The 23,795-nt window shown below is 35.4% G+C and overlaps 1 protein-coding gene across 1 annotated transcript in view; it reads left to right on the forward strand.

Annotated features, from left to right (window-relative positions):
• Window positions 1-23,795, forward strand: part of GPATCH2 (G-patch domain containing 2) — a 164,311-nt gene that overhangs the window by 109,244 nt on the left and 31,272 nt on the right. Inside the window, exons 7-8 of the mRNA XM_063113450.1 lie at window positions 7,492-7,531; window positions 14,055-14,125. Coding sequence (XP_062969520.1) covers window positions 7,492-7,531; window positions 14,055-14,125 — 111 coding nt within the window. The remainder of the gene's footprint in view (window positions 1-7,491; window positions 7,532-14,054; window positions 14,126-23,795) is intronic.

Raw genomic sequence — 23,795 nt, forward strand, 5'->3', positions numbered from 1 at the left:
ACTGTTTACAGTAATGGAAATGTTCTGCAAGTCCCATTATGGTAGCTCCCTAAGTCACTTGACATGTGGCTATTACAACTGAAGAACTTAATTTTTAATATTAATGTAAATTTAAATAGACATATATGACTAGTGGCTACCATACTGGACAGCACAGATTTAGATCATTTTATATATATTTATTTATATATATATATAAGGCCCACTATTGAGTTAAAATAAAATTATGCTTCTGAGTCCAAAAAATAGAAACTTTTCTTTAACAATAAAAACCTGTATTACAGGGTGCAATAGTTCTTTCCTTCTGAAAAGTGCATTTTAGGAAACCTCAGTTAAGAATCTTGAGTTAGGTTTTGTCCATTTGCCTAGATAGAATATTAACGGACTCCCATTGAAATCCTATAAGTTTCTGCTACCTGCAGTTCAACACTGGGGGTGGGGAAAGGGATTAAGGAAGAGTGAGAAGGAACTAGTGTAGAGCTCTGCATCTGCAGAGATTTTAGTTTAACAAAACCTTCTTCCCTAAGGGTTTATTTTCTAGGCATGCTAACAACAACAAGAAATGCCTTCCCCTCCGCAGTTACCAAGCACTACTGCTCTACATGAAAGACCACGTAGTGAGGGTTCCATGCGCAGTGGCTATTCCTGTTATCGGCAGAGCTGTGGTGAGGATTAATGAAATAATACATTTCAGGCTTAGCTCCTAGACATGCTTCAACTGCATCTGCATCCTAGAGGGAGAACTAAACTTGGAAACCATACTCGGCCCCTCTGAATTGTGGCAATGCACACGTGTCTCTCAGCCTAGCCATTCAAACTATTCTGTGCTCTCTGCTCCCGGGTGTTTCTTCCCCTGTTAGTCTCCCTGTGAGCCCTTCTAGAATCTTGGCTTCAATGTAAATAAATGTAAGCCCTACAACCCCTTTCTCTCTGATGGCTTTTTTTCCTCCTCTGCCTTTGCATGAACTTCACTCTCTCGCTTCCAAGAACACTGCTTCCTCTGAAGTTCCTTATTCACTCATTTTTCACAAAGAAGTTGTTAAGAACTTTTACTTTCCAGGAATTAAACTAGGTTCTGGGAGCACCAAAAACTGAAATAAAATAAGATAAAAGAACACAAAAAAACATAATGCTAATTGAAGGCAGCGAAGGGGCAGTGTGGTTAAGAACACGAGGCATGGAGTCACACAGCCTGGATTCAAGTTCTGCTTACAGTACTTGCTGGCTTTGTGAGCTTGAATAGTAGTAGGACTATTTCATAAAGTTGTTGGGAGAATTGAGTGAGATAATCCGTGTATGTTCATGAGTGTGGTGCCCGGCACATGTCTAACATGTGAGCAGTGGTAGTGCTGTCACCACTGATCCTGTTACTACTCCACCACGTTTGCTACAACTACTACTGCTCTTGCTGTTACTGTTGTTATTAACCGTTATCCCTTTCTCGAGAACCTTTGATTTATCATTAGGATAAATAAACAATTACAATTATGAATATAACTGCTTTAATGGAGATATGTGCAAAGACATCAAGAGTTTAGAAGAGGAAACATCTAAATCTGCGAGTGTGAGATTTTCTCTCATTCCTGCATTCCCTAGGAAACACAGGCCGCCATTTTCCTACCATGTCATTGCCCCTTCCTGATCATTCCTTTTTTAATCCTGGGTAAAATTTCTTCCTTGTTTGAGGTTCATACTTCCACCTACCCCTTCTCATTTGCTCTCATTCATGGAGGAATCTAGTACCTGGATTAGTCTTCCTTTCTGCAACAACTTGTCATCCCAATTTATGACAATATGTATAATGGTTGGAAGGAACATTGGCTTTGGGATCAGAAGACTTAAGTCTGAACTCCAGCTCTTCTACTTAGTTATGAAATCTTTGGCAAATCACTTAATCTCGCTAAGCCTGTTTCTTTATTTGCAGAACAGGGATAGTACCTACCCTTGGGGTAGTTTAAGAATTAAATGAGAACAGCGTCTGGTCTTTGGCAAGGGCTCAGTAAATGCTGGTTACTTGTCAGCAGTGCTGTGATGAGGCTTGGATGGGATAATATATGCTGGCCCTCAGCACAGTTTATTTTCCTTCCTGACTCGAGCATTCTTCATCTGCACACCACTAGAGTAACTCACTACTCTGGCTATTCTTGAATATACCCATCATCCAGAACTAATGTGGCTCTGAAATTATAAATTGTGTTATGCCATTTTCTTATCACAGCCTAATATTCTTCCGGGGGTTTTTTTTTCTCTTGTGGTTACTGACTTTGTTCTTTGGACTCATTAAGACTGCCTTTCAAATTTAGATGAACTTATGCAAATACACTTTCTTTCATTCCCCTTTTTCTTAGTCTTAGAGGGAAAGATTTTTTTTCTTCTGTCCAAGGCTGACTTCAACACCTATGCTTTTTGATTGAAAGAAGCTTTTTTTCTATCCAAAATCTTCTTTCATCATCCACCACATTTTTCAACCTTTTCTTTTAGTATCCTTCACCCTTACTGTCATTCCTCTCTCTTTCATATTTTGAAAGCCAAACTCCTAGAAAGAAGGGATTAAACTGCACCCACTCTGCCTCCTCACATCTGCCTTCTGCATGCACATGTGACATAATCCTGATTTCATCTCACACCTTTTCCTGGAAACTTCTCTGGAAAAGGTCAATTGTGTTTTGTCAGTCCCTATCGCATTTGACTTCTCTCTATTTAACAGTGATGACCACTCCCTTCTTAAAACTTCTCCCATCATGGCTTCAGTGATACCATGCCTCTTGGATTTTTTACCTCTCTGAGCATTTATTTTCAGTCTTCCTACCCACATTCCACCAGACAGAAGGGAAAAGGTATAAACACACAATGACAAAGAAGGAAAGGACACTTCAGCAGATTAGAAATCTCAACTAATTTCTAGAGATTGAAAGCACTTGGGTAGTTGTAGCTAACTGAGCCAGTAGAGGGAAAGTGAACTTAAATGTCCGCTGTAGGAAATGCCCATTTGCCTCTCACAGGCCCTAGAAAAGCCGAAAACTTAGAGACAAGGTGGACGTGGAACTGAAATACTGTCTCTGCCAACAAGTAAATATTTCTTCTCTTGAGAAATTTCACCAATCAAGAAAAAAAGAACACAAGATGGTGAAACTTTGTAGGTTTTCCCCTTAAGAGAAACTTGTATGATCATCTTATAGATAAGCTTATTTATTGAAAAAGCTCTTCAAAGTTTTGTAGTGCCTTTTAAATACTGAATGGATAACTAAGGATACCAGATAATTTGAAAAAGCCTTCAGTAAACCAAAACAAATAACCAGGAAAAAAGGTACCTGCTCATCAAAAGATACCACTGAAATAGATTGATAGATATATTATAAAACAAGTATAATAAAATGTTAATGGTAGAATCTAGGTAGTGGACATGTATGTGTTCAGTCTAAAATTTTTTCAACTTTACTAAATATTTAAAATTTTTCTTCATAAATTTTGGGAATAAATTTAGTAAAAGAGATGAGAGATAAAATAGGAGATAAAAATGGTGAAATAAGTCAAAGAAGATCTAAAAATATGAAGAGACATTCCATGTTTATCAGTTGGAAGATTCAGTGTAGTAAAAATATTAGTTCTCCTCAAATTGATATTCAGGTTTAATGCAATTTCTATCAAAATCCTAGCAGGACTTTTTTGTAGATATAGACAAGATTATTTAAAAATTTATATGGAAAAGCAAAGGAATTAGAATAGCTAAAACAATTTTTTAAAAGAGAATAATTGGTAGGAATCATTCTACTAGATTTCAAGACTTACTGTTTAGCTGCAGTATGCAAGACTGCATGGTACTAATAGAGGGATAGACATACAAACCAGTGGAACAGAGTAGAGAATCCAGACATAGCCCCACACAAGTATGGCCAAGGGATGTTTGACAAAGGTGCAAAAGCAATTCAGTGGTGGAAGGATAGCCGTTTCAGCAAAATTCAGGACTTGTTTTGCAAAAGACCCATTTAAGGGGATCAAAAGAAGCTACACACTGGGAGAAATATTTGCAAGCCACATATCTAACAAAGGACTAGTTTGTAGAATATACAATGACCTTTTGAAACTTTACAGTGAAAAACAAACAGCTCAATTAGAAAATGGGCAAAAGACATGAACATACATTTTACCAAGAGGATACTGAAATGGCAAATAAGTACATGAAAAGGTGTTCAGCAACATTATCATTAAGAAATGCAATCTAAGACCACAATGAAGTATCACATCTATCAGAAAGGCTAACGTAAAAAAATAGTGCTGTCAAATGCTGATGAGGATGTGGAGAAACTGATCACTCATAAACTGCTGATGGGATTGTAGAGTGGTGTAGCCATTCTGGAAAAGGTTGGCAGTTTCTTATGAAACTAAATATGCAGTACCTTACTAACCAGCTGTTGCACTCATGAGCATTGATTCCACAGAAATGAAAACTGTGTTCAGAGAAAAACCCGTGTACTAAAGTTCACAACTTTATTCATTATAGCCCCAAATTGGATACATCTCCGATGTCCTTTAATAAGTGAAAGGTTAAACAAACTGTGTGCATCCATGCAATGGAATACTACTCAGAATAAAATGGAATAAGCCATTAGTATATGCAACAACTTGGTTGCATTTCCAGAGAATTATGTTGAGAGAAAAAAAAAAAAAAAAAAAGCCAATCCAAGGTTATATATTGTGTGATTCCATTTGTACAACATTCTTGAAATGACAAAATTATAAAAATGGAGAATAGGTTAGTGCATTGATAGGGGTTAAGTGTAGGAGAGTGAGGGTCAGTGGGAAGTTGGTAGGCTATAAAAAGGGCAACATGAATTATCATTGTGGTAATGAATTGTTCTGTATCTAGACTGTATCAGTGTCAGTATTTTAGTTGTGCTATGACACTATAGTTTTGCAAGATGTCATTGTGGGAAACTCAAAAAAGGTTGCACACGATCTCCATAATATTTCTTTCAACAGCATATAAATCTATAATTATCTCAAAATAAAAATTTAATTTAAAATTGATAAATTATTTAGGAAATAGAATAAAAAAACAAATTTTAGTAGGGAAAGATAAGAAAACTAGCAGATAAATTCAGAAGATTCAACATTTAATTATTATGCATTCCAGAAAGAGAGAAAAAAGAGAGCAAATAAATTTTCTTATATTGAAGGATACAGATCTCTAGATTGAAAGGTCTCACCCATCACGGTAAATGAAAAGGCCCACTACTAGAGAAATTAGAAACTCCTAAAAGTATGCAGAGGAAAAAATTCAGATCACATTGAGTAGAACAGAAAGAAGCATTGGATTGGCACACTGAAAACTAAGCATGTGAAGAAGAAAACAGAAATAAGGTGGAAAAAAGATCAACTCAAACAAAGTACTTCTCAAGATTCTCAAAGTACCATTCAAGTGAATGTTTCAGCAGAAAGCGGAAATGAACTGAGAAACTGTAGGATAAAGGAAACTAAATCCAGCAAGGAGAAAAGTGATGTGAACACCCATTGAAGGCAACAGAAGTACCAGGCACATCCAGAGAACAGCAGCTCAGATGAGGCCACATGGACAGGGGCTTTGGGGTGGAGGTATCTGGGGGCTGAAGAAGAAGAAAGGAATAAGGAGTGGATATATTTTCAGAGATTTTTTTTAAGTTTAAAAACTAATAGTAATAAGGATGTGAGAGCTCTAATAAAGAAGGCTGGTGGGTACATAAAATAGCAGAGGAAGAAAAACTAGGCCAATACCAACTTTAGGGGAAGTAAAAAGAAAAGCTATGGAAGAGAGAGTATTCACATAGTCATCATTACTGGATTCACAATTGATTAGTCAATTATAATCAGAAGTAGAGGGTTGAGAGTTATAAAAGAGCTAAGTTTATGACAATAGGAAGTCAATTCTTAGCATCTAAAATCAATTCATCACAAATATAGCCATATTCTTTAGAAATATAACATTTAATACCAAAGGAAAAAACTAAGAGTTGCACTGGTTTCTCTTAACAGAGCTTAGCAGTCAAGATAGGTGGGACAAGAGACTACTGTTTTTAATCCTTTTAAAGCTGTGTGTGTGTGTGCGTATGTGTGTGTGTATGTGTATGTTCAACTAATTGTAAGCATTTGATTAAAAAAATGTTTTCCTTTACAGCAAAAGACACAATCCATAGCAGAGGGGCAATATCTTAGTTAAGCATCTGGGGAACTGCAGTGAATAATTTGTTTCCAGTTGGTAATTAATCCATATGTCATTTACTAATACTAAGTGTCCCTTCCCACATCAATGGTGGAGTCTGGCCTGCCAAGAAGCATCTTGTCTATGAGCTTGAGAAATGTTACAGTACAAGCACAAACATTCTACTAATGTAGAGACTGTTTATTCCCGGTTTAGTATCACAGAGGCTAGATAATATATAGAAGTGTTAGAGTCCTGGGAAATGTGCCCTTTCAATGTAAGCTCCTTGCTCTTCTGCAGCATGGATGGTGAAAGAACATACTTGGGCAAGTAACCTAACATCTGAGCCCACATTTGTGCATCTGGAACATGAGAATAACTGTAACATTTTTATGAGGATGGGAAATAATATATGCCATGTGCCTAAAGAGTGCTTAGTACATAGAGGTACTCAGCATTACAATTTTGGAATAATAAATAGCATTCATAGTAATACTAATATCATTCCCTATGATTGAGTTTTTATTGATTAACTTGCCACAAGTATCTCTCTCGATTTCCTAGTCCTCGGTGTTTACAATTAGTTTTATGCAGAATACTGCCAGAGGACTGGGCACATAGCTAATGACAACAACTGTCATTGAAAAGTTGTCTCCAGATAGGCCAGTATTAAGAGTCTCAGGGGACTGAAACAGGATGGGGAGGGCTGGGCAGTGCAAGAAGGGAATGACTCAATTGTACAGTGACTTCTGTATGTTTAATGTTGTTGTTGAACTTGTTCTCAGCCAGAATCCAGGTTGTTGTAATGGAAGCAATAGGTCCAAGGTACCTTCAGCTGATGCTCCAGAATTCATATCAAGGGCTTTGTGTGGTGTTCCTGGGCGCATACCCAGAGAATATAATATTCTTGTATTTTTAACATTTTTTTAATAACTCCAACAATCAAAAGGCCATAATTTGTTGTAATGATGCTATAATGAAGTTGTGGTAAATGATAGCATTTGTAGACTGTATAACCAGAATTGATTCATAAAATGAACATAGTTCCAGCAGTTTATGTTAACATAATTAAACGGAGATGTAACTCTAACTCAGTTTGCTTATTAAATTGAAAATTACCAGGTTATGAGCACTCTAACATTTCTGTCAAAATTGGTCTAAGTCTAGAATTACATGAAATATCCATTAAAATGAAGCATATTTAAGGCTCTGTTGCTGGTGGCCAATAAATTTCTTAAAGCACATGCAGATTGATCATGTGAATGCATGTGCTTTTAGTTAGGTTCCCGCTAACTCCTTTTCTCTTTCCTCTGCAGCCATTGGTTTAGCCCTGGGGCTAGGACAGAGCATGGCCAGGTAAGGAACATTCTAATCCAAAAGGAAGTTACCCAGTCTCTTTCAAATATTTAACTATCTCCCTTCAAAGTAGTAGATCAGCTTTACAAGAAAGGATATAAATCCCCAGCTTATTTTTAAAGGAGTTAATTCTGCCAGGGCTTAATACACTGACCATATGAATGATCCTAATTAATACACTGACCATATGAATGATCCTAAGCATCAGAGTTTTCCTTTATTGCCACCTTCCTCAGCCACACATGTGACCTCCTCAGAAGGGCACTGGAACTCACCTGTTTGCAGGACTTCACTACTTACATTTTTTTACCCACAAAGTTAAGGTATCAAAACCACATGTATGCTTAAAAAAAAATTTGTATTAAATATAAGATCAGCCAGCAAGAGAATATTGTTATCTTTGAAAAAGGTTAAAAGAAATCAATAGTGTCTTACAAGGTTACATATATCTCTATGAAATTTTTTTTTAATCTGTTATTGGTATACGTGGCAGCATAATGATTAGCTGACTTAGCAAAAGGTTGTCATTCATTTTAGTTACTTTTACATATAAAATAAGTGGTCTACTTTCTTTGACTCTTAAATGTACTAGTTCTCTGTCTCTGAAGCATGCTAAGATAATTTAGGACTAACATTTCTGACAAGCATTCAAGTATATACATTTTAGGGTTTGCATCCTTGTGAAGTTTGTTTGTTTTTTCATTATAAATGATAGAAGTTTTTTTTTAAAGGATCAAAAACATGATACCTAAGAAAGTTCACCTCTAAAAATACATGGGAATGATAAACTCCAAATTTTCAGGGATCGTATTTTCTGAGGGGTAGGAAGGAAGGTAGGTAGTAGAGAGGGGTCCTGTGCTTGGTGATGGTAATGGGTAAGATTACTGGTGAGGTTTGATTTCTTGGGCTGGGCAATAGTTTCAGAGTTGGTTGCATATAACTTAGTTCCTTTTACTAATAAAAGAGAGGTAACATGCACTTCATTATGAACTATACTTTATTTCTTAATATACATGAGCCTAATAAAAATAACTTGTGAATTCAGTTTTAATGTTTTTTTGTTAACTTGTCTTTGTCCATGAGAGTGATTTGCTCCTTTAAAGATACTTCTCACATTAATGATAGAAAATGTACCGCTGTTTCTATAGATTCAGAAGTTAACGAGGCTAAGTCACATCTATGATGTGTTTATCTTACTTATTATTCAGAATGCAAAAATTAGACTTTCTGCTTTCCCAAATGGTTCATATCCCTTTAGGAACAAGGCTTTCAACAAGATTCTGCTTCTACTATTAAGCTGTAGCAGGATATAGTTTATCTCAAAATACAATTTTTAACGCTCATTTTCTACTCTTTAGAATTTGAGAAATACTAAAGTGATGTTATAAATTTGTATTTTGGATTACGGTCTACTTGGTTGGTTTTGGCCAAGTTTTATTCTGCAATTAAAAATTAACTAGTATCTAATAACTTATAAGGAAGATAGTTGACCAGTTGTTTTTTATTTTTAAAAAATTTTTACTCTTTTTGACCCCTTTTTTTAATCAGCCTTTTGCTTAAACTTTGATATGCCATTTCAGAGTTTTATCTTGACTAAACAAGTTATTAATTAAATACAGCTAGTTTTTGTTGCTTGTAGTAGTTATGTTCTATAAAGTTAACTCAAACACTAAATCATTGAGTACTGAACCGTTGCTTTCAGGGAACGTACAGTGTTAGGCTGCTTGAAGCCCCTGCTCACAACATCTTCATCAACTGATCGGTAGATAACCTTGTTTTACATTTTTCTGTTTCAAGATACCTTATTTAATAGCTATTATTGATTCATTAACATTGAACTTAATGGCCAACAGCATTATAACTCATGTCTAAACTAAACTTACCTAACACATATTTTCTCTGTTAGGCACATATTTTCTTTGTATTTTCTCTGAGGCAGTATTTTCACTGCCTCCTTGCTCTTAGGAACGAACACCAGACAGCACTTCAGAACTATGCTGTGGTCATTTTAAACAGTCAGATCACCAACAAAAGCACAATAATGCAAAAAACGTGGCACTAAACACACTGCAAAAAAAGACAATTGTTTACAGTATGAGAGCTGAAACAAGGCAGAGTGTCGCCTTGCTGGACCTCAGCTAGGAACGTGCATTCATTAGAGGCAACTCAAATTTTCATTACTCTGAGCATATCTGTGATTGACTGCAAAAGCATCAGAAATAGTCGGGTAGTTCAAAAAGTTCATAGAAAGATTCATATTATCTTTTAATTCTATTTTTTCACAAACTTTTCAAAGTACCTTTGTATTTATTTTGGTGTTACATATAAATTTTAGCAAGTAAGTGAATTCACAAATATGGAATCTGCAAAAACGAGGATCAACACACATGTATGTATATATACATATATACACTATTTACATTTTGAGAGGTAATAATTTCTTAGTTCAACTTAGACATAACTATATATAGCACAGTAAACTGTTGGCTAAACCTAAGTGCAAGTGATGAAATACAAGACCGTGAGGAAGTGTAAAAACCTTCAATATATTGTTGAATGAATGACTGTTAGCAGGCATAGTCATCTTCTATTTTTCTCATACCAATTTATCAACATAAAAATATGATAATATTAATCCAACTTCTTTTTAAAATCATCCCTCACTGCTTTCCCCCCATCATATGACTGTTCTTCTTTCTTGCTTTTCTTTAGTGCTAAATCCCATTTCCATTTACCCAATGCATAATGATCTTACCTTCATTACACATTTATTGGATAACTTATCCATCAGCTGTTATCTATCAGATATTTTCTATTTTTACAAAAAGAGGTAATTGTTTTTGGTACATAGTTTTTTGCCTGAGGTAGTTACAGTCTGGAGCAGGAAAGCAGTAATTTACAGTATGTTGATAAAACCATAGAAAAACCATAGAGAAAACCATGGAGAGAGCACTATAAATGACACAAAAGAGACACTGAACTGAAGTTCCTGAACTGGAGGAAGGAGAGTCAGCTACATGGAGTATCTATTTTATTTTATTTTTTGATTCTAAGGCTTTGCCTCCTTGAACATCTTACAGTTTGACATTCTGACTGAGTTTACAAGTAGCTCAGTGAGTCATAAATCATAGTTTAGGTATTACCTAGTTCTCCTTTCAGTGTTGAGTACACTGAGAGGCCAAGTGTGAAGAGACTTGGAATAATCTTGCAGACATTTCAGGAGTTATCTGAAAGGTGGCTGCCAGTAGAAACACTCCTGAGTTTGAATGCTTTATGCATATCTGGTAGTAAAAGGTGATTTCTATGGCATGAGAATGCTGCTGTTTGCTTCTTCATCTTGTGTTAGGGATTTGAGACGTCTATTAAACTTGTAAAAATACCATGAATAACCACAGAAATTCTTAGCTCTCTTTCTGTGACAGTAAAATCCATTATACACAAGGAACACGTTTCTTCCTGGTTTAATATAGCAATTTTTAAAATTGTGTACCTCGGTTTTGCATTTGTGGATTTTAATGTAATTCTTACATGAGTAATTTTTTAATATACATCTGCAGGTCACTAATAAGGGAATTGTATCTGCGTTTGGCGTTTAAGTCCAGCAATCTGAAAGTTGGAAGGTAAGAAGCACTTCGCACCATATTCGAAAGTTCTGTTTTTAATCAGAGTTGACATTATTGAGTCAGGACACTGAAAAGTGACCTCACTTGTGACACTGATAGGAGTCCAAAGAAACAGAAAAATTATTGATAAGAAGAATTAAGAATTTCTCAAAATATGATGGGCTACTCTTTCTTATTAGAGCAGGGATCAAAGATTCTTGTTTCTTTTATTGTGAATTCATGACCTGACTTTCTTTCTTTCTTTCTTTTTTTTTTTTTAGAAAACATGTTGGGAATCTTTTAAATACAAATTTATGTTTTCTGTTGTCCTAGATTAATTAGAAATGCCTTAGATTAATTTTTTTCATCTTTGCCCTTTAAAAGATCGAGGTTTACATATTAACTTTTTATTTAGATTCATGACCCAGACATCCAAGTCTGCATTTTTATCTGAGATTCATTTTAAAATTGCAAAGTTACACCCATGTTTACAGTTTTATTGGTGAGATAATTTTGTGATAGCATTTTTATATAGATGCATTGCATTAAGTAATTTCATTATGTGTCTCTTTTTATGTACAAAGCCTATCAAAACCGTAAATTTGAGGAAGAAAACACATTCTCATATGAGTCTAATTTAAGGAGCTGTGACATCAAAGTTCAGAGAAGGTACAATCTCATTAAGTTCATCCAGGTGGTGGCCTCTCTGAGAAATATCCAGATCTAGTAGGTACATACTGCCTAATGTTTGTTTTCGTTGTTATTGTTCTAAACTATAGAATTCTTTTCTTATTTCAGAACATTGTGTTTGAGTTCTTTGTTCGAACTGTTTTTTAACACAAACCTCAGGAATAGTGTTCAAATACCTGTGTCTGTCTCTTATCTTAAAGTTAGAAAAGTTAGTTAACTACTGTTAATGTAAGGTGGAGGTAGAGATTTCATCCTACCTTTAGCTATCTGTGTCACAAATGCTGGTTTGTATATGTTTTTTTTTTAAAGGCACTAGGCTTAGAAAAGCCAAAGTAATTAATTTTTTTGATTTTCAGAAACAATTTAATGTTTATGGTACGAAGTGTTTCTAAATTGAAACACTTTCAGATTAATGGACTTAAGATATAAATGGTTGCTATTTTCTGTGAGTAGCAGTAATGAGATATGGCTTCAGCTACATATCAGATACCAGATTTCACTCCCTATTTCTTTATCTCATTCATCCATTCATTCATTCAACAAATATTTATTGGGCACTAAAAACTCTCCAGACACACACAGTGCTGAAACCTAGAGATGCAGGCAAGCTGAACAGCTGAAGCAAAGGGCCAGAGATGAGCAAGAGTGTGATATACACCCCAAACTAAAAAGTTCATCATGGCTTGGAATTACAGTTTAGAAGGAGGAAGCCTAATAAATTGTGAGTTTAGAGATATAATCAAATAATGAAGGACCAGGAAAGCCTTCTACAACATTTTGGGTTTTATCTCAAAAGTGTAATATAATCAGATTAATTTTAGAAAGCTCCTACCTGCTGCAGTATGGAGAATGAATTAGAGAACAAGGCTGGAGGCAGGGAGGCCATTTGGGAGGCTGTTACAGGTGAGAGAAAATGATGGTCTAGACTAGGATGGTGACAGTGGGGATGGAAAGAAGTAGATATTTAAGAGAAATTTAAGATATATTTAGTTAAGACATTCCTGAAACAATGAGCTAACCATGTATTCTTGGTAATCTAATTAAGGTCTATTCCTTCTCAAAGACAGCTAAATAAACTAATAATTGATTCTAAATGATATCTTTGAATGGTTCAAAGCAATTATCCTTCATTAAAAATTATTGATACTAGTAAGACAATACTCTCTGATGGCCAGGCTTATTAATTATAATCATAATCGTAACTGTAGCACTTGAACTATATTCTTTCTCAGCATTTCCTGTGTTCTGGTGTCATAGTGCTAAGCATCTTACATGATTTATCTTATTTAATACTCACAGTAGCCTTACAGGTAGATATAATTGTTATCTCCATTTTACATTTTGATATTGGGACTTAGAGAGGTTAAGTCTTTGCCTAAGGTTACACAGCTTATAAGTGGTAAAGCTGTTACTGGAACCTTATGACTTGTTAGTTACTGGCACACTGGGATTAGAACCCAGATCTCTCCTGCTTTATTACTTCTAAGTCTTTTGCTTCAGTTAGGGTTAATTTCTAATACGCTGTATAACTTTTTTTTAGCCTCGTCTTGCATATAATCATATTTCTGCATAAATAAGATAAGCTACAGTTTGAGTGAACACATAGTGAAGAGTATTGGTTTCTTGCTTTTTTCTTTCCAATGAGTCAGGGTAAAACAAATGTTAAGGGAAGTGGATAGTAAAGCATTTTGAGGAAGCAGCCAAATATAAATTTTTTCTAATGGTATATTGCCCAGCCTATAATTTCTTTGAAGAAGACTATTGTAAGTGTGCTTTTTTTACCATGTTAGGCTAGTAGGTACAGAGAAAATAACATTAGCTCCTTTACGTCCACGTAGGTGACACAGTCCCCCAAAATTCATAACTATATGCAGTGGTGGAGGCCATTAACAAGAGTGGTTCCATGACCTTTAGCCAGAACTACTCCAGAGAACCAGGAACAGAGGTGACTTCTAGATTTCCAGCTCCAGACTGTGTATTAACTGACTGTGAGAGCAGAGTAGGTGTCATGGAAGCACTGGATGGTCAACTCTCACTGACATTTTTGCAACAATGACAATGACATCTCTAAGAAAGACCGTAGTCTTTGCTTTAAGAGAAACCAGTGGGAAAAAAGTAGTGCAAGTGAACTAACAGTGTTCCTATGAATGAGAAGAATATTTTTCTACTTGCCAAATAATATAATGAAAATATTTTTGTTTCTACAACTCTGTCTTGAACACTTTGTATAGCATCAGCTTCTGAGAGATAACCGAGCAGAAAGAGGACACAAGAAAAATTGTTCTGTGAAAACAGCCAACAGGTAAGCAATTCAAAATCACTTCTAATTCTCATCATTAAACCATATGCCTTGTTTTTTCTATACCGATGTGAATGTCGTGAGTTGTAATTTTAGTTGCCTTTGGTACTGAAAGGTCAGCTTAAAATATTTTACGTATTGTTTATTAAATCTATTTCAGATCGCTAGTAATAAATAGAAAGATACCATTTTATTTCTGTTTTTTAAAGCTGGTGAAAAATAAGGAATGATTCTTTTTAAAAAAGAAAACCTTTGTCTCTCAAAACTAATGAATTTTAGATCGACATTTATAATAATTATTTTATTTTTTAATTTAAAAAACTAGAATTAATCTTTTTCCCATACTTAAAAGGTATTTAGCCCTTTTGAGGGAGCAATGTGTATATTTATTCTAATAACATATAAATACAGACAGAAAGAAGGAAATAGTCTCTTTTTAAAAAGTGCTCTTAGGGTCGTTTTCATTTTATGTTGCTACATCTGTTATTTTTTTAATACAAAGGATTTTCCCTAGTTTATTTTTTAGACAGTACATTTTCAAATTTTGCATATGGTGTTTCTGAAGACTTAATTTTTATTTAGTTGTAATTGGCTGCCCTTCTCATCATAATATTAATCAGAAGAACTGCCCTGAGATTTACACTTACCTAATTTCTAACAAGATGAGATGATTGACTTCAGCAGCCACCATTTCCTCTTATGGCTTTCCAGTGCTAGCATGCTAGCCACTGAGTTTTCCATTCCAAAGCAAGCAGTATAGCTTTAAAATACCATATTATATGAACTGATTCCAACTGAGAACCCACTAGGTATCTATAGAAGCAAGTGCAAATCCTACCTAGCATGCCTAATTTACATCATCAAAACTTGCCAAACCTGAAATGAGGTAATTAATTATCAGGAAGTATCAACATAAACAACTAATAGATTTACCCTTAAGAGTGTCAGGACCTAAACTTATAAAATACAGAGTATAAAATAACTATGGATTAAATGTTTACAGAAATAAAATGAGCAAGCAATAAATCACTATTAAAATTATCAGGCAAAAGTGAAAAAATATATAATTGTTAGAAATGAGAAATATGATTATTCAAGAGATAATTAGTGAAATGGAAGATATATCTGAAGAAAAAGGCCAGTATATAGCATAAAAATTTGAGGAGATGGAAAACTGAAAGAGCATTTAAGAGACACAGAGAAGATGTAAGATACACTCAACTGAGTCCTTGATGGAAAGAATAGAAGAGCATTAAAAAAAATTTTTTTTTGAAGAGATGTTGGCTAAGAATTCCCAAAACTGATGGAAGTTATAAATCCGTAGATACAATTACAAAAAGCACAGTGAATATCAAGTACTATAAATAAAAAGAAATCCACACCTGACAGTATACTATGGCGCACCAATGACAAAGAGAAGATCTTAAAATAATTGAGATGAAGGACCACTTATCTACAAAGGAATGCTTTCTCAGTAGGAACAATCAGACCAGAAGACAGTGGAATCCTCTTCAAAGTACTGAGTGAAAGTAAATTGTAAACTTAGAACTATGTGTCTGGAAAACCATCTTTTATGTATGAGGAACAAGTAAAGTCATTTTAAGATTTTCAAAAACTGAAAAAGTTTACTACCAACAAACCTTTGCCAAAAGAATTTTGAAAGGATGTATTTCAAGAAAATGATTTCCCAAGGAAAGTCTGAGATGGAAGAATGAATACTGAGTCCATGAATTTATAAAGGTGCTTATATAAACAACTACTGATAATCATAACGGTGTGTAATTTGTAGGTCTTCTAAAAAGACTGTGTAAAATAGCAGACAGCAATAGCGTGTTACACTGGCAGTGTTGGTGATTGTAAAGTCCAATTTAAGGTCCTTGAATTGTTTAGGATGTTTACCTCATCAGTCAGTTAAGAGATTGGTACTTGATAAGACTATATTAAGTATTTATTGGTAAAATATCAAAAATAACTACTAAGTAAATAGAAATGTAGTATATAACTTCCAGACCATTTGAAGGGGGAAAATGGAATTAAAATATTGCCCCTTAAAAAAGTTCATTAAAAAGTTTGGAAAGAAAAGAAAAAAAGCATTGAGAAAATGGGACCACGAAAAACCATAAAATTAGACAACTGAATGAAGTCCATATATCAGTAATCACAATAAATATTTATGGTTAAACATGTCAGTTAAAAGTGAAACTAACGAGATTGGATTTTTTTTTTAATTGAAACATAATTGATTGTACATGTCTGTGGGGTACAGAGTTGAATATCAACACCTGTGTGTAATATGTGATGCTCATATCAGGATAATTAGTGTTTTCAACATTACAATGGATTTTTTTTTTAAATCCAGATAAATGTTTATTATAGGAAACACACCTGAAATAGAATGACAAGGAAAGGTAGAAAACTAATGGAAGGAACAGGATATAGCAGACATACTATGAAAGAATGCTCTCATACCAACCTGACTTAAGAAGAAAAGCCTTGACAAGCTTTAAAAAGTCACTATTTAATAACAAAAGATTTAATTAGAAAGGTTCATAATCTTATTATTGTATGTACTCAATAAAATAGCCTCAAAATATGTAAAGGAAATATCAATAGTAGTACATGGAGAAACTCACTAAGCCACTATCGTGGTGAACCCATTTCAGTATAACTCTCATGTAATTGACAGCTGAAGCCATCAGAAAATTTATAAACAGAAAATCTGCATAACACAATATTAACAAGCTTAAAGTAATGAAATTAAATAAAACCCTGCATTCAGAATCGTAGACAAAACACATTTTTCTCAAAGACACAGAACACTTACAAAATAAATCACTTACTAGGCCATAAAGCTGGTATCAATAAATTTTAATAAATATGTGTCATAAAGATCATATTCCCTGACCTAAATGTGATTAAGTTAGAAATCAGTAAAAAAAAAAAAAAAAGTTTTTTTTAAAGTTTGGAGTTGAAAAAAATACATTTCTAAGTAACTCATGTGTCAAAAAAAATCACAATAATGTCCACACGTGGGTTGCAGTTAGATGGTAATAAGAGGAAATTTTACTGCCTTAAATATTTATATGAGAAATTTGGTCCGTGTTTCTGTTCCTCTTTAAGATTCTAAACTGCAAGATTACTGCCTCCCTCTCCCAAGATCAACCCAGGAGAAATTTAGAAAACCAGAAAACTGCAAGAAGCTCTTGGTGTCGCGGGGGCTATTTTGAAGTTGTATACGTGAGGTATGACTCTGACTTGAGGCAGGAGCAGTCCTACCCCGCTGAGGGATAATAAAACACAAGGAAAACCTTTGGAGTTCTAGACTTGCTTATTCTCTGCTGTTCTCTTGAGACAAATGGTACCTGCCCCACACAGAGAGACTCAGACCTCTGGTCCACGTATCTTCAGGAATAAACTCAGGGTCGCTCACAGTGCCATGTCTGTGAGGAGCTGGGAAAACTGTATGGAACTAGGTGACAAATTATCATGTCTTTGCTCTGGCCCCACCAAACCCCAGAGCTGGAGAATTACAGTTTTACTTCTCTCTGGGGGTAAGGAGAGGGTGAGGGTATTTTTCTGACCGAAGTATTTCTTTGGTGGGGTGGGGTGTGATGACTGTGTTTTTCTGGTGCCAGGGTCTCTCTACTCTAAGGCTCACACCCCAGTTTCTGATCTTCTTGGGGCTGACACAGAAGACTGGCCTTTCCCCATACCACTGCCTGATATTCTCAGAGGAAAAGGAACTCACAAACTAAGATAAGACGTTTGAGGAGAACAGCCTTTTCAAAAGAAAAACAATGTATTGGATTACAGATTTTAACAGAAGCAGAAATGTTAACACACGTGAGTCAAAAATGCCTTATATTAGCATAATACATATTACCTAAAAGGATACGGGAAGACATTAACAATATGAGGCAAGAAAAAGAACAAATAATTAAAAACCAGGTTTATGTAGGTCTTCAGATCTACATAACTGTGGAGAGATATGACTTGTTCATGGGTTAGGAGATTCAATATTCTTATGATCATTTCTCCCTAAATTGTCTATAGATCCAGTACAATCTAAATCAAAATCCCAATTCTGCCATTCGCGGCAACATGGATAACCTTAGAGAAAATCATGTTGAGTGAAGTAAGCCAGGTACAGAAAGAGAAATACCACATGTCCTCACTCATAAGTGGGAGCTGGAAAAAAAAGCCAAATAAAAAAAACAAAGAAAGGTACAACACAATAATTCATTGAACTTTCAAAAGGAGAGAACAGAACTGAGGCTACCAGATGTGGGAAGGGGGAGGTTGTTAGTGAGAAACTGGTAAAGGGCCACAAAAATGATTACATAGTGTAGTGTTGAATATACTAATTATCCTGGTTTGAACATCACATATTGCACACAGGTATTGATATTCAATGCTGTGCCGCACAGATAGGTACAATTATGTTTCAGTAAATTTTTTGTGTGTGTGTCTTTTTGTGACCGGCACTCAGCCAGTGAGTGCACCGGCCATTCCTATATAGGATCCAAACCCGCTGCGGGAGCGTTGCTGCACTCCCAGCGCCACACTCTCCCGAGTGCACCACGGGCTCGTCCCTGTTTCAATAATTTTTTAAAAAATAAAATAAATTGTAAGAAATTTGTTAAGGGGAAAATAAAACCTTCAGACTCTAAATGAAAAAAAAAAAAAAAAAAAATCCCAGCAGGCTATTTTGTACAAATGAACAAGCTAATTCTAAATTTCATATGGAAATGCAAAGGACTTAGAATAGCCAAAACAACTTTGCAAGAGAAAAATAACGTTGGGAGGTTAACACATGATTTCAAGACTTACTGTAAAAGCTACAGCAATCAAGACAGTTTGATGTTTGTATGAAGACAGAAAAGTAGGTCATTGGAACAGAATATAGGTCAAGAAATAAGTACATCCACATATACACAGGCAACTGATTTTCGCCAAGGTATGAAGGCAATTCTGTGGAGAAATTTTAAGTCTGTTCAACAAATAGTACTTGAACAATTGGATATCCATTTGCAAAAAAAGATAAAAGGAAGAAAGAAATAAAGAATTCTTTCTTTTTTAAAAGGCTTTAGAATCTGTACCTCACACATTAACCTGGGTTAGGCAAAGATTTCTTAGATAAAACCCCAAAACACATCCGTGAAAGAATAAATTAATAAGTTGGACTTTGTCAAAATTAAAAACTTCTGTTCTTTAAAAGATGTTAAGAGAATGAAACGGCAGGCCACAGACTGGGAAAAGATTTCTGCAAATCATACGTCTGATGAAAGACTCATATCGAGAATATGTAAAAAACTATAAAACCCCAATAATAAAAAGTCAGCCCCATTGAACTATACACAGAAGTTTGAATAGACACCTCACCAAAGAAGGCACGTGGATGGCAAACATGCATATGAGACGAGGTTAGACATCGTTACTCATTAGGAAAACAAGAAGTAAAACCTCAGTGACATGCCACTCACGACTGCTGAAATGGCTGAAATGAAAAAGGATTTAGGGGAAATGGAATTATCATGGTAAGTGCAAAATAGTATAATCGCTTTGGAAAACAGTTTGGAAATTTCTTTAAAATGTTAAACATAGACCTACTATATGGTCCACGTGAATACTTAATAGACTTGTACACGAACGTGTGGTATATTCGTGCGGTGGAATACAACTCACCCGTAAAAGGGAATGAAGAATTGATACACATAACATATTTATATAAAATTCTAGGAAAGTAAGCCACCATACAGCGACAGACAGCATATCAGTTGGTGCCAGGCAGTGGGGTGGGTGCCAGAGAGGTACTGGAAGAAATGATTACACAGAGGCATGAAGAAACTTTTGGGGTGACAGGTGTCTTTATTATCTTGATTGTGGTGATGGTTCCACATGTGTATACATATGTCAAAACTTATCAAATTATATACTTTAGATATATGTAATTTGTTTATGTCAGCTAGGATGCCAGTGAAGCTGTCAAAGCTGTTAAAAATAGAAAAATAAAAATAAAAAAATCCTTAATGGCTTTATATTTCATTCCAAATAACAGCTACCGTCTTTCTCCTGGCCTCCAAGGCCATATGTGATGTGGCCTTGCCCTTTGCTTCCTCCCTGACCTCGTCTCCCTGCTCAGCCCCACTGGCCTCTTTTCTGTCCCTCCAGCACGCCAACCCCACTCACGTCTCAGCACCTTCCCGCCTGCTGTTCCCTCTGCCTAGAACCCGCTGTGCAACTGCACGTGGCTAGTTCCCCATTTCCTTAAGTCTCTGCTCGCTGTGAGAAAGGCCACTCTCCACCAGTCCTGCCTTCCTTTGTCCCCTCTCCCTGCTTTATGTGTCTTTCTTATTATGTCCATTTCCCTCTCATTAAGCTTCATGAGGCAAGGTCTTTGCTTTACTCACTCCTGTATCCCCAGTACCAAAAACAAACAGTGCCTGGCACTAAAGGCAGTAAACACTTGTTGCATAAAATATCTGTAAAATGAATTTAAAGTTGAATGTAAGGGGCAGAGTACACTGATCAAGTGGAGGCCTCTAGAACTGGAGTGCCTGACTTCTAATTTAGGATTCACCCCTTCCTAGCTGTGTGATCCCGAGCAAAATACTTAACCTCTCAGTTTACTTACCAGTAAAATCAAGAAAATAGTAGCACCTACCTCATAACATTGTTGTAAGGAATAAATGAGTTAATACCTGTAAAGCATTTTAAAAGGTATTAAATGAGTTAGAACCTCCCATAAGAACTTGAATGTTAGCTGTTGTTATGACTATATTATTGCTGTCATTTTCACCTGTGTGTTTCCTAAGCACTTGTTAAATTATATTTCACTATCATGTTGTTCTTGCACATAGTTCAAAATGTTAAATTTTTCTATAAGACTCATAACAAAATACAGTGGGCCCTAGCCCCATTCTTCCCCATTCTCTAAATTCCAAAGGAAATGACTTAAGTCTTTTAGCTATTTCTTCTACTATTGACCTCTGTATTTATAGTATAACATGTTTCTATTACTATTTCGTGAAGTTTTTAGTTTAATGTTGCATATTGATTTCTTGCTTTGTGCCCTTCCCTTCCCCACCACATATGTACACTTAAATCTAGATTTTTTTCCCCTTTTCTGCCAGACTAAATAAATGTCATTGTTTTCATTAATACGATTTTGTATGTATGACAGACGTATAACTTTTAGTTGTGGAGATCACTGTTTTGTTTTGCGCTGGCCTGCTTTCTGTGTGCCTGTCCCTGACTCATCAGCACTCTTCACGAAGTGTAACTCCTCCCACTCCTTTTTCTTGGTGGCATCCCTCCTGAAGCCCTCCATTTTTCAGGTCTATTCTGGACTATTTGCTCTCTGTACCTGCTGCACGTCTGATGTCCCAAGATCTCTCTTCACCATCATCCTGGGCATTTCCTTTACTTCTCTTCTGTGTGGGATTTCTTGTTCCCTGGATCCCAGGGCATTATTTTTCTTCAGCTTTCTGAGAATGAGCACAGGAGTCATGAAATTTACAGGATTTTGCATGTCTGAAAATGTCTTTATTCTTGTCTCACATTGATTTAGCAGGGAATTGAATTCTACTTTGGAAATCATTTTTCCTCAGGATTTTGAAGACGTTGTTCCAGTATCCTTCAGTTTTCAGTAGTCTCCTATTATTTGGGTGTTGGAGCACCCTTAAACGATCCTCTATTTATTATTATTATTATTATTATTATTATTATTATTATTATTATTATTATTATTTGTCTTTTATATGTTATTGTCTTCTTGGAAGATTCCTGGGCAATTTTCTCAGCATTATGTCTTTTAACGATCAAAAGAATAAATTCTTTTATATTTTTCATTTCTAAGATCTCTTCTTGTTTCCTTGAACATTCCTTTCATAGATCCCCTCCTTCTTGTTTTGTGGATGCAGTATATTTTCTTGTCTTTCTGAAGCTGTCAGTTGTGTCAGGCACAGGGCAATTTGAAAAGGTGAAATAAACATAGGGAGAGAAAGACTTATAAGTTTTTAAGTTTTATTAAATACAAGACAAAAATTCTCACCTTGCTTATTTGTCTGCATCTTTCTGTGTTGCTCTCTTGAAATCCATTTTCTTTCATAGTGTTTTTGATCTTATCTTGACTTTTCTTACCCCTTTCGGATGAGTGACTGCACTTCCCTTTTTCAACTTGTGGGAAAACATTAAGGTTAGAGAAGAGAACTATGATGCATTAAGTCAGTAAAATTGTAGGATCATTTACTTTTAAAATATACCAAGCAGGTAAGAAAAGATAAATGCACAAGTGGTCTGCTGTTAGTGACTCGAAGCTGAGATTTTTGAAGTGCATGACTGTAGCATGCTCTTAAAGTAGATATTTCTCATAAAAACTCTTAATAAAGGGCTGTGCAGTTGTGGCATAAGCCTTTGGAGTGTAGCACATCTCACCCTCAGCTCCTCTGGGGAATTTTCAAGATTTCCTAGAAGGGTGTCGGGACATATTTACCAATGCCACTAACCAATACATTTTGGTGGTGGTTTTCTGGCTGTCCAAATTGTACTGTTTCTCCTTTTATGCCACGTCTACTTTAATATTTATCTAGGCTCTTTAACTTAATCATGAGTGCAGGGGAATTGTCTCCCAACTCTTAGACTGTTCTATGTCTAACAATACCAAACAGGTGACCTTTACAATCTCCTTTAAACAAATAACCCATTTTATCAATTTCAATCAACTGTCAGGAAGTTCTACTTCATCAATAATGGACACTGTGTTCTTCAAGGTGGCCTGTACTTCTGCCTCTTCCTCCAAGGGCAAGTGTTTTTGGATTTCTTAACATGCTTCTCACGCCCTACCTGTCTTCTCCCATGGCTTGTTACCATCAGCAGTGCTCATTGTAACATGCCGTTTCATCACATGCCAACAGGTACTAGTAATGCGCTGTCTTTGTTCATGTGTTTATTGTAAACATAATTAACGTTCTCATTCTTCTCACATATGATACTTAATGGGTCCTATAATCAAATTTCTGATTCTTAATATAGGTATGATTTGATCGATTCGAGTATTATTCGTCTTATACTCTTCCTTGTAGCTTATTGCTTCATTTTTATTTCCTGGGAGGAGGCCCTCCTCATAGAGTGAGTGATGTGGAAAATGTTCATCATGAGATTATCCTCATATACTCATTTGCTGTGGTTTCCTAGGATTTTGTATCGAAGTGCTTGACGTTCCATGTTTCCTGTCTTATGTTCTTCCATGTTGCTTATATCGCGTTAATTATTCCCATGAGATACTTTGTCTGATTAGTCTATGGAGCTTTATTTTCCAGTCATTCTTCCACTTCTTGAATGTTCTTTGTCCATTTGCCTACTATGAAGTTTCATCTTAGTTTTATTGCATTTTATCTCATCTAATATTGAATGAGTATCTCATAGTTTGTTCATACCTTAAAACCTTTGAAAGCACAAACACAAACTCAGGAAAACATGAAATTCTTTCAATAAATAAATGCATAAAAGCATATTCACCTTTTATTTTTAAAAACTACACACCTATTACCTGTCACTTTCAATAGTTGATAATTAACATGCATGGTTTTTGAGTGATAATTTTATGCAATCAATTATTAGCTGAAGTGAAAACACACACTCATATACACACAACTAAACCTTGGGGCAACGC

This window comes from Cynocephalus volans, chromosome 11 (assembly GCF_027409185.1).
Source record: "Cynocephalus volans isolate mCynVol1 chromosome 11, mCynVol1.pri, whole genome shotgun sequence".
In the NCBI taxonomy this organism is placed as follows: domain Eukaryota; kingdom Metazoa; phylum Chordata; class Mammalia; order Dermoptera; family Cynocephalidae; genus Cynocephalus; species Cynocephalus volans.